Genomic DNA, 11,906 nt, shown 5'->3' on the forward strand with positions numbered 1-11,906 from the left:
GAAATGTAGAAGAAAACACAGAGAAAGGAATCATCCATTCAGCAAATAGTCCATTCTTACTTGGTGCCTGGCAACTTGCTATGCATTAAGGATGCAGAGATGGATGTGATGGCTTTTGACCTCTAGGAACTTAGTCTTATATGGGAGAAAATATGTAAATAAATATACTGGTGGTGGTATATGCTATAACAGGAGCGTTTACAAAGTGCTGTGTTGTGGGCATAGTAAAGGAAGCAGCCATCTGTCTTAAAGTGGTCAGGAAATGCTCCGTAAACCAGTTTATGCTGAATTCTACTGAATCTTAAAAGACATACCTAGAATCAGAGGTTTATTCTCTAATTGTAACCTGCTGTAATTGGTCTGTCTATAACCAGGGAAGGATAGGAATGACTTAATAAGGCCAGTCTGGATTTACTGCAGGAGTTAACTTTTTTAAGGTTATAGTGCATATTCTGTTGACTGTAGTCTCTTGAGACCTTTGGCTTTTAGGTTTACTTTAAATTTGAAATGTAAGAGTTTAGAGATAAGCTGTTTTTTAACCTACTTTGTTCAGTTCTAACATCTAGTATAATATTTTTAAAAAAGAATTATCCCTAAAGTTCCGTGAGGAAATGAGCTATTTCTGCTTCTCAGCAGTCCTTCTTTTTGATAAAATTATGAATTTATCTTGCCGTTATTCAGCCTATTTATGAGATTTTCAGGTTATTTGAGAAGTGTTTATTAGGATATGAACTTGTTTTTGCCTTGTTCATTTTTTTACTTTTTATTTTTTATAGTTAGGTTTCTTTTCATTGCTGAGCCAATATTGATACTTTATTATTAACTAAAGTCCTTTGCTTACATTCGAGTTCATTCTTTTTACAGGTTTATGGATTTTAACAAATGTAAATTGTTATGTATCCAATGTTACAGTATCATACAGAATAGTTTCACTGCCCTAGAAATTGCCTGTGCTCCACCTTTTCACCCCTCTGTCCCCCTGAACCGTTGGGGCCACTGATCTTTACTGTCTATAGTGTTGTCTTTTCCAGAATGTCATATAGTTGGAATCATGCAGTATGTAGCCTTTTCAGACTGTCTTCATTCACTTAGCAATATAAGGTTCCTCCATGTCTTTTCATGGCTTGATAGCTCATTTCTTATCACCGAATAGTGCTCTATTGTATGGATGTGCCAGTTTATCCATTCACCTGTTGAAGGACATCTAGGTTGCTTCCAGGTTTTGGCAATTATGAATAAAGCTGCTGTAAACATTTGTGTGCAGGTTTTTGTGTGGACTTAAGTTTTCAACTCTTTGGGTAAATATCAAGGAACACAATTGCTGGATTGTGTGGTAGGAGTATATTGAGTACTGTAAGAAACTGCAAACTGTCTTTCCAAAGTGGCTGTACTATTTTGCATTTCCACCAACAGTGAATGAGAGTTCCTCTTGCTTCACATCCTCACCAGCATTTGGTGTTGTCTGTGTTTTGGATTTTAGCCATTCTAATAGATGTGTAGTGATGTGTTATTGTTTGGTATATATTTTACGTCTTTTTTTTTCCTCACTAGGATCTTTGTTAAAGTAAACAGGGAAAAGGTGAAATTTCAAAAAACAGGCTTAGCTAATTTTTAGTATAGTGAACTAAAAGTCTCCTTGGAAAAGGAGCTTGGATAATTTGTTGAAGTGGGGTTTTTAAGTTAAACATACATTTGGCTTATTGGTGATTATATCTATTCCCTGTTACTTGAGAATATAATGCAATGTTTTGTCTATGCTGCTACAGATAGTTTTCAGTGTGGTGTTTGCTTTATTTTATTAATACTGATACAGCTTATTTTCCCCAAAGCTTCTCTAAGTTAGAGATTATAGGATCAGTTAAAGCAATTTTTTAAAAAAAGTAATAAGTTCCTTGAGTGACAAATTTGTGATACAGAAAATAGGAATGTTGAAAAACTGTCAGTTGGAATTGACAGGGCCACATATAGCTTTAGAAATTCTGAGCATTATTGTCTTGGAAAGTAGATGTGTTCAACAAGAGCAGAAGTATTATGTGTCGCTATTTACAACCCGTTTTTCTAATCATTGCTAATTCTTTCAGTCAATGTTTATGGAGTGACTATAATATATCAGGCAATTATTCTAGTTGATAAGGGTGCAGTGATAAATAAGATCTCTATCTCAAGGAGCTCACAGTCTAATAAGGGAAATAGGAACAGTATATGATAAACTCTGCAGGGAACATACAGGAGGGGAAGTCACTTAGTCTCACCTTTGAAACTACTCAAGTTTTCTGGAGGAGATAGTTTCAAAATGAAAGCCTGAATGAGGATGTTCCAGGTCAAGAGAAAAAAAGAGAGAGAGAAAGAAATAATTTGTACAAAGGCCTAGAATGAGAGCGTTCTTGGAACATATACAAGTAGGTGGGTATGGCTAAAAAGAGTATGAAAGAATGTCATCATAGAAATTAAGAAGGCAGGTTGTGAAAGACCTTGTTACTAAGGAGTTTTGTTATGGAGTTTAAACTTGTCCTTGAGAACAAGATCTTGAAAGGTTTTCAGCAGAGGAATGTTATGGTCAGATTTGGTACCTTGGTAGGTTTTCAGTAAATGTCTTTCCCTTTATTCTTACCCTCCGTGATTCCATAGTACTGTGTGTAACAGTAATAGGACGTATCACATTCTACTTTGTATTCCACTTGTGAACCTTTCAAAAAATTTCCCCTACTATATTATGAACTCCTTGAGGTTAAAATTCTATCTTGACTTGCATTACCCAAAGTGACTTATGCATATTGTATGCTTAATATGGTTGTTGAATGAGGAACAGACATCCTTTGAGACATCCCTTTTTGGGAGAAATCAGCAAACTGAGAAACCAATTCAGACTGAACTCCCTGTACATTCTGCTTCCCATTATAGATGAGACTTTGTTTTTGAATACTTGGAGAGAGTAAAAATTCACAATCTGGAGCATATACACCCTCACTGAATTATTATACTGTTTCAGGAAAGGATATTACCAATAGTAAACCTAAAAGTTGTTGCACAATGAAGGCTAAAAAGGATCAAGTAAATGATGTTACCAGCCCGTCTCTAAATTCTTGTCTTAGTGAAAGGTATGATGAAGTTATTATGTTAAAATATTTAAATGAAACATTTTTCTACATATGATATTTGTTTTATAGAAATGCATCTAATTTTCATGCTGATATTTTGGCTGAGAGCCTTTCAGTGGATCTTCTATTTTTAAATAATCTCCTCTTAGGTTGAGTCCTTTAGTGCAGTAATTTTTACATTAGAAAAATTTACTTTGTTTTTCTTATAATGTTAAATTCATTGGTTTTTCTGTATGTTCTATGAAATTTTTGAGTAACAAAACTATTAATGATGAAAAGCAGTGCCCTTGAAATGTCAGTTTAAAATAAATCATGTACTTTGAATCATTGGAGAGAATATGATGCTATTATATATATTCACTTTACATAATTTTTAAATTCAAACTATACAGTTCGTAACATGAAATTTAGTTTATATATATTTATCTATATTTATTTGGATATTACTTTCAATGGGCATTTTAAACATAATTTAGTGGTTACTTAATTTTTCATGAGCTATTTACTTTTTAAAAAGTAATATAAGTATTACAAAGTAGTATAATTCTAATAATTGATAGAACTGAGAGTTCTTTTTTTCAATAAGATTGGTTTTGGGGTCGTTTTTTTTTTTTTTTGCCATTTGTTATCTTTTGAATAATCTGAGAGATTCGTTTTGTTTTGTTTTAGTCCTGTTCTACGATGTACACATGTCACACCACAAAGAGAAAAGTCGGGTATGACTAAAAAACAAGGCTTTTTATTTTTAAAATACTCTAAATTTTAATAAAAATAAAATTTAGTAATTTTTCCCTTGTTTTACCTCCAGTGGTATATGGAAGTTTATTTCATACACCGAAGCTTATGAAGGTAAATATTCTGCCTAGTTTATTTTTATTGTTTGGTAATTGAGAACTTGACAACAGTGTCATACCTTTGCCCTATAATTTATAGATATGTACTTACAGCCTCATATGGGCATTCAGTAAATGATAGATGAAAAAAATAAGTGAATGAAAAAAATATTCTTAATCATCAGTGCATTTTTATGAAATAAATGAACTATTTTCTTTATTTCCAGGGTCAGACACCAAAACGTATTTCTGAAAGTCTAGGAGCTGAGGTGGATCCTGATATGTCTTGGTCAAGTTCTTTAGCCACACCACCAACCCTTAGTTCTACTGTGCTCATAGGTAGTACTAGCAAATGTGTGTTATATAAAAGGTAGAAGATATTGATAAATTGTTGTCTCTAATGCTTCTATTAAAAAGAAAATATGAAAATATAATTAGTAATTAGATTAGATAATACTGTCTTTGATAAGTGTTTTAGTAGTTCAGAATAATATTCTATTTAGTGTAGATTGGGATAAATCATTAATACATTAAATGGTATTCTGTAGGAGTCAATTTATATGCAAACCAAGACTTTTTGTGTGTATTCTAGCAAAAATACATTCCATTTTGATTCCTTTTAAGCTGGGACTTTAACTTTCTTCTTTTGTTGCTCAGATGAAATAATATAGGTAAAAGCATGTTGAAAAGTAAGAAGTGTTTGGGGCCGGCCCAGATGTGTAGTGGTTAAGTTCGCGCACTCCACTTTGGCGGCCTGAGGTTCGCAGGTTTGTATCCCAGGCGCGGACCTATACACTGCTCATCAAGCCATGCCGTGGCAGGATCCTACATATAAAATAGAGGAATATTGGCATGGATGTTGGCTCAGGGCCAATCTTCCTCAAGCAAAAAGAGGAAGATTAGCAACAGCTGTTAGCTCTGGGCCTCTTCCTCACCAAAAAAAAAAGTAAGACGTGTTTAACATAGGATTTGCCTTTAGATTGTATTATCTAAATGAATGCTAAAGTCTACAAGGTTTAGCTTTTAAGTCATGCCCTCACAGCTTCAACTGATTTTCCAAGTCTTTGTGGACAGTATTCCCTTAAAGTCAGTATCACCAAACCATAGTTTCTTATTACTTTATGAATGGTACTAAGGAAGTGAGTATAGTTTATTCACTATGTTGATTGATCTTTCAGTCAACATTTGGGTCAGTTCATTTTGTTTCACATGTGTCATTTGTTTCAAACGTGTCATTTAATCTACTAGTGTATGTGTCTTTGATGTCTAACCAAAAAATACATAAGTTTTTGTATTAACTTTAGTGTATGATTTATAAACAGTATAGGTAAATTGAATTTTCTTTTTTACAGTCAGAGATGAGGAAGCATCTGCAACTGTATTTCCTAATGATACTACTGCTGTAAGTGAATATGACAAATTGGTTATCCTGTTACAGTTGGTTATAATTTTACAATGCCTTGAAAAATTTTTTATCTTGCATTTTTAATTCTCTAATTCATGATTTATCCAAGCCTTTGAGAAAGTCTCTAAACCTGTTTCTATATGTGATTTTCTTTGACTTCCTATGAAATCTACTGTTTCTCTTTAAGAGTAACTTGAATATATATACATAGTAAGAGTTTTTATACTAGTGAGTTTAAAATACAACTTTTGCAGATTTTGAAAAGCTATTTTTCTAAGTATGATGAAAGTCTGAAGAAAAATGATAGATGTATCCCTTCTGGGCCAGACAATGAAAACAAAAATCAGAGAGAAGCTAAAAGTCATGGTAAGTCGTTCAGTTTAATTGAACTACTATTTTTTTTATTGATGTCTTAATAGTTTTTAACATTGTGAAATTTTGGTTGTACATTTTTGTTTGTCGATCACCATATACATGTCTCTCTTCACCCCTGTGCCCACCCCCTACCCCCATTGCCCCTGGTAACCACAATACAGTTTTCTCTGTCTATGTGTTGGTTTATAGTCCACATATGAGTGAGATCATATGGTGTTGGTCTTTCTCTTTCTGGCTTATTTTGCTTAGCATAATACCCTCCAGGTCCATCCATGTTGTTGCAAATGGGACGATTTTGTCTTTTTTTATGGCTGAGTAGTATTCCATTGTATATGTATACCACATCTTCTTGGTCCAATCATCAGTTGAGGGACACTTGGGTTGCTTCCACTTCTTGGCTATAATGAATAATGCTGCAATGAACATAGGGGTGGATAAGCTTCTTTGGATTGTTGATTTCAGGTTCGTTGGATAGATTCCCAGTAGTGGGATAGCTGGACAATAGGGTATTTCTATTTTTAATTCTTTGAGGAATTTCTATACCATTTTCCATAGAGGCTGCACCAGTTTGCATTCCCACCAGCTGTGTATGAGGGTTCCTGTTTCTCCACGTCCTCTCCAACATTTGTTGTTTTTTGTCTTGTTGATTATAGCCATTCTTACGGGTGTGAGGTGATATCTTAATGTTGTTTTGATTTGTATTTCCCTGATGATTAGTGATGTTGAACATCTTTTCATGTGCCTATTGGCCATCTGTATATCTTCTTTGGAGAAGTGTCTGTTCATGTCCTCTGCCCATTTTTTGATCGAGTTGTTTGTTTTTTGTTGTTCAGTTGTGTGAGTTCTTTATATATTATGGAGATTAACCCCTTGTCAGATTTATGTTTTGCAAATATTTTCTCCCAGCTGGTGGGTTGTCTATTCATTTTGATCCTGGTTTCGTTTGTCTTGTAGAAGCTCTTTTATCTGATGAAGTCCCACTTGCTTATTTTTTCTTTAGTTTCCCTAGTCTGAGTAGGCATGTCATCCGAAAAGATTCCTTTATGACCAATGTCAAATAGTGTATTGCCTATATTTTCTTTTATGAGTTTTATAGTTTCAGGTCTCACCTTCAGGCCTTTGATCCATTTTGAGTTAATTTTTGTGAATGGTGATAGCAGATGGTCCACTTTCATTCTTTAGCATGTGGCTGTCCAGTTTTCCCAACACCATTTATTGAAGAGATTTTCCTTTCTCCACTATATATTCTTAGCTCCTTTGTCGAAAATTAGCTGTCCGTGTATGTGTGGTTTTATTTCTGGGCTTTCAATTCTGTTCCATTGATCTGTGTGTCTGTTTTTGTACCAGTACCATGCTGTTTTGATTACTATTGCCTTGTAGTATGTTTTGAAGTCAGGGATTGTGATGCCTCCAGCTTCGTTCTTTTTTCTTAGGATTGCTTTAGCTATTTGGGGTCTTTTGTTGCCCCATATGAATTTTAGTATTCTTTTTTCTATTTCCGTGAAGAATGTCATTGGGATTCTGATTGGGATTGCATTGAATCTGTAGGTTGCTTTAGGTAATATAGACATTTTAACTATGTTTTTTCTTCCAATCTATGTGCATGGGATGTCTTTCCATTTCTTTATGTCATCGATTTCTTTCAATAATGTCTTGTAGTTTTTATTGTATAGGTCTTTCACCTCCTTGGTAAGATTTATTCCTAGATATTTTATTCTTTTTGATGCAATTGTAAATGGTATCATTTTGTGTTAGTTCGTTATTAGCATACAGAAATGCAACTGATTTTTGTAGATTGATTTTGTACCCTGCGACTTTGCTGTAGTTGTTGATTATTTCTAATAGTTTTCCAATGGATTCTCTAGGGTTTTCTATATATAAAATCATGTCGTCTGCAAATATTGAGAGTTTCACTTTTTCATTGCCTATTTGGATTCCTTCTATTCCTTTTTCTTGCCTAATTGCTCTGGCCAAAACCTCCAGTACTATGTTGAATAAGAGTGGTGAGAGTGGGCAGCCTTGTCTTGTTCCTGTTCTCAGAGAAATGGCTTTCAGCCTTTCCTTGTTGAGTATGATGTTGGCTATGGGTTTGTCATAAATAGCCTTTATTATGTTGAGGTACTTTTCTTCTATACCCATTTTGTTGAGAGTTTTTATCATAAATGGATGTTGGATCATGTCAAATGCCTTCTCTGCATCTATTGAGATGACCATGTGGTTTTTATTCTTGATTTTGTTGATATGGTGTATCACGTTGATTGATTTGCAGATGTTGAACCATCACAGCATCCCTGGTATAAATCCCACTTGGTCATGGTGTATGATCTTTTTAATGTGTTGCTGTATTCAGTTTGCCAGTATTTTGTTGAGGATTTTTGCATCTGTGTTCCATCAGCGATATTGGCCTGTAATTTGTCTGTCCTTCGTATCAGAGTGGTGTATTTATTTTTGGTGTTTTCCTTCCTTTGATCTTTGATTTTGGTATTTAAGTGGTTGCTAACCTATTCCGGTAAAGATCTACTATTTTTCTGAGTTTATCTACCTATTTTTCTCCTTGCTCCAAGCTTTGTATTCCCTTTCTCTTCTTTTTTTCAGGCCTGAGGGCCTTCTTGAGCATTTCTTGTAGTGGGGGTCTCATGGCCACGAACTACCTTAGCTTTTGTTTATCTGGAAATGTTGTTATTTCTCCATCATATTTGAAGGATATTTTTGCTGGATAGAGTATTCTTGGCTGAAAGTTTTTGTCTTTCAGTATTTTGAATATATCATCTCTCCTAGCCTGTAAAGTTTCTGTTGAGAAATCCGCTGAGAGCCTGATGGGAGTTCCTTTGTACGTTATTTTTTGTTTTTGTCTAGCTGCCCTTAATATTGTTTCTTTGTCATTGTCTTTAGCCAGCCTTACCGCTATATGCCATGGAGTGGGCCTTTGCCTGTGGACATATTTAGGCAACCTATTGGCTTCACTTACTGGTATTTCCTGGTCCTTCCCCAGATTTGGGAAGTTCTGCGCTATTATTTCCTTGAATAGGCTCTCTGTTCCTCTTTTGCTCTCTTCTCCCTCAGGAATACGTATAATTCTTATGTTACATTTCCTAATTGAGTCGGATATTTCTTGGAGACTTGCTTCATTTGTTTTTAGTCTTAGTTGTCTCTCCTCCTCCATCTGGAGCATATCTGTATTCCTATCCTCTATAACGCTAATTCTTTCCTCCATATTGTCAGCTCTGTTCTTTAAAGATTCCGGATTCTCCTTTATCTCCTCTATTGTGTTCTTCATCTCCATCAGTACTGATTGGTTTTTCTTTATGATTTCAATCTCTTTTGTAAAGAAACTAATCTCGTTGAATTATTTATCTGTGTTTTCTTGTATTTCGTTGAGCTTTTTTACGATAGCTATTTTGAATTCTCTGTCATTTAGGTTATGGATTTCTGTGCCTTCAGGGTTGATTTCTGGTTGCTTGTCATTTTCCTTGTGGTCTGGCGATTTAATGTACCTTTACATCGTGCTTCCTGTATTCACTTTGTTTTTCCTCATCCTGGAAATATCTGGTTGCAGTTTCCACCTCTCCCCACTTTCTCCAGGGGCCCCAGCACGTCCACTCTCAGATGTGCACAGTGTGGGTCTTTCTGATCTTCCTTTTTGCTGCGTAAGAGTCCTTTGTCACTCTGTGTCTGTCCCTTTTGTTGTATCTTATCAGGGGAAGAGTTTGCAAGAAAGCTCAGTTTGCCATGATACTGACGTCACTCGTCTTGAACTACTATTTTAACTGACATCATTAAAGTGTTGCTCCTCTTTCCTTAAAGAGAAAACACATTGCTTTTCCTTTCTTGATTACTGAAAGTATTGAGGGTAGAAACTAGATTTAGATGAAAATGTTTAAACATCAATGCTAAGACAATACTATTAAAGATGCTGTTGTGACACAAAAACAAAACAAAACCTATTACTCAAAACTCACAGAGATGATGAATAAGACTTACAATTAAAAAAAATATGAAGGCCATATTTTCTAATTAGCAAGTAAAGATGGTTGCAGATATACCAAAAGTTATCTAATCAGGTCATTGGAATATTACATTTGTCTTGGTATATGTGTATGTCTGTATAAATGTGTTGGATTGGATAGCTGTGTGTGTGTATGTATATATATGTATAAAATCAAATTTTACTCTCAGTTGTAGGGCCCCAAAATTAATTTGGAACATCTGGTTTGATAGATCTTAGAATATTAAATTGTGTACATATAGTAAGATTGGGTGAGGTTTAATTGTGTAGAGCTGGTAAAAAAGATTATTACCAGCTTGGAGATTGGAGTATGAGTAAAAGGCTTTGGGTACATTGGAATCAGTCTTTACCAGAAGAACAGGGGAAAAGTGGCACACCCCTTCCACCCTAAAAAATAGCTACCACTCAGAATAACCCTTTAAATGCTAAATTATGTATTATTTAGTTTATACTGTGTCTCTGGAAAAGGTTGTGAGAATAGTATAAATTATATGGTTGTATTATAAAATGTTACTAATATGCTTCTGTTTTAAATTATAACAGGATTGGGGAAAATGTTAGGGAATTCATTTGGTAAAGTAAATAGCTGCAAAGACCATTTTGGAAAGTCGATGCCAAATGTCCTAGAAGATAAAGTGCATGAAGCAGTTGTAGATATTTCTGAAGAGGATAGTTTTTCATTGTGTGTTTCTAAATATAAAACAAGAATTCTACAAAAAAGAAAAACTGGCAAGACTAGGAAAAATATTTTCAATGAAATAGAAATTGATGAATGTGAAAAAGTTAAAAAACAAATGAAAGAAAATAAACATTCATTTGTATATGAAATGGAACCAAATGACAGTAATCCGTTAGATTCAAGTGTAACAAATCAGAAGCCCTTTGGGAATGGAAGTGACAAAATCTCCAAGAAAGTTGTACTATCTTCAGCCTCTGAGTGGTCTCAGCCAGCCCTCTCAGGTCTAAATGGCACCCAGATGGAGAAAATACCCCTACTGCATATTTCTTCTTGTGACCAAAATAATTCAGAAAAAGGCCTCATAGGCACAGAGAAAGAATGTACCAACTTTATTACTCTAGAAAATTCTTTGCCACATATTTCAAATATACCAAAAACAGAGAACATATTAAATGAGGAAACAATGGTAAATAAGAGAGATGAAGAGCACTGTCTTGAATCTCTTGAGGATTCCATTCTTGTGATAAAGCAAGCAATACCTGAAACTTCTCTAATAGCTTCTCCACTTCAAGGTATCAAAAAGTCTATATTCAGGATAAGAGAAACACCTGAAGAGATGTTCAGTGCAGTTTTCTCAAATAATATGACTGATCCAACCTTTAAAGAAAAACCTGAAGCCTCTGAAAGTGGATTGGAAATGAATACTATTTGCTCACAGAAAGAAGACTCTTTATGCACAAGTTCAGTTGATAATAGAAGCTGGCCAGCCTCTGTGAAACATACTTCTGTAGCTTTGAAGAATGCAGGTTTAATATCCACTTTGAAAAAAAAAACAAAGAAGTTTATTTATGCTATAAATGATGAAATATCTTACCAAGGACTAAAAATGCAGACAGACCAAGAATCAGAACCAACTAACTATTCAGCCCAATTTGAAGCAAACGCTTTTGAAACACCACTTACATTTACAGATCCTCATTCAGGTACCGTGTGTGTGTGTGTGAGTGTGAATAGTGCATATAGTTTTATGGATAGTAATAAGTTCTCTTATTTGCATGTGTGAATCTCTTTCTTTAATCTTTTTTAAAAAAATCTTTTACTGCCTGCTTTCCTACTGTAGTTTTTTTGGTTTTTTTTAAACCTGTATATCTTGTACAGGTCTTCCTTAACTTATGATGGAGGTAACGTCCCAATGAACCCATCATAAGTTGAAAATATTGTTAAGTCGAAAATGCATTTAATATACCTAACCTACCGAACATCATAGCTTAGCCTAGCCTACCTTAAATGTGCTCAGAATACTTATGTTAGCCTACAGTTGGGCAGAATCATTTAACACAAAGTGTGGTGTTATAAAGTGTAGAGTATTTCATGTAATTTATTGAATACCATTCTGAAAGTGAAAAACAGAATGTATGGATACAGAATGGTTATTCACCTTCGTGATCGTGTGGCTGACTGGGAGCTGCAGCTCGCTGCCGCCCGCCCAGTATCATGAGAAAGTATCATG

At 34.6% G+C, this 11,906-nt stretch overlaps 1 protein-coding gene across 11 annotated transcripts in view; it reads left to right on the forward strand.

The window, feature by feature from the left end:
• Positions 1-11,906, forward strand: part of BRCA2 (BRCA2 DNA repair associated) — a 99,416-nt gene that overhangs the window by 5,806 nt on the left and 81,704 nt on the right. For all 11 annotated transcript variants that reach the window (XR_009221165.1, XM_058547969.1, XM_058547970.1 and 8 more), the window contains exons 4-10: positions 2,990-3,098; positions 3,768-3,814; positions 3,907-3,947; positions 4,159-4,270; positions 5,284-5,333; positions 5,591-5,702; positions 10,261-11,379. Coding sequence is in view for 10 of the 11 variants with exons in the window: in XM_058547969.1 (XP_058403952.1) it covers positions 2,990-3,098; positions 3,768-3,814; positions 3,907-3,947; positions 4,159-4,270; positions 5,284-5,333; positions 5,591-5,702; positions 10,261-11,379 (1,590 nt within the window). In the remaining variant the exon portion in view is untranslated. The remainder of the gene's footprint in view (positions 1-2,989; positions 3,099-3,767; positions 3,815-3,906; positions 3,948-4,158; positions 4,271-5,283; positions 5,334-5,590; positions 5,703-10,260; positions 11,380-11,906) is intronic.

The sequence above is a fragment of the Diceros bicornis genome, chromosome 9, assembly GCF_020826845.1.
Source record: "Diceros bicornis minor isolate mBicDic1 chromosome 9, mDicBic1.mat.cur, whole genome shotgun sequence".
Taxonomy (NCBI): domain Eukaryota; kingdom Metazoa; phylum Chordata; class Mammalia; order Perissodactyla; family Rhinocerotidae; genus Diceros; species Diceros bicornis.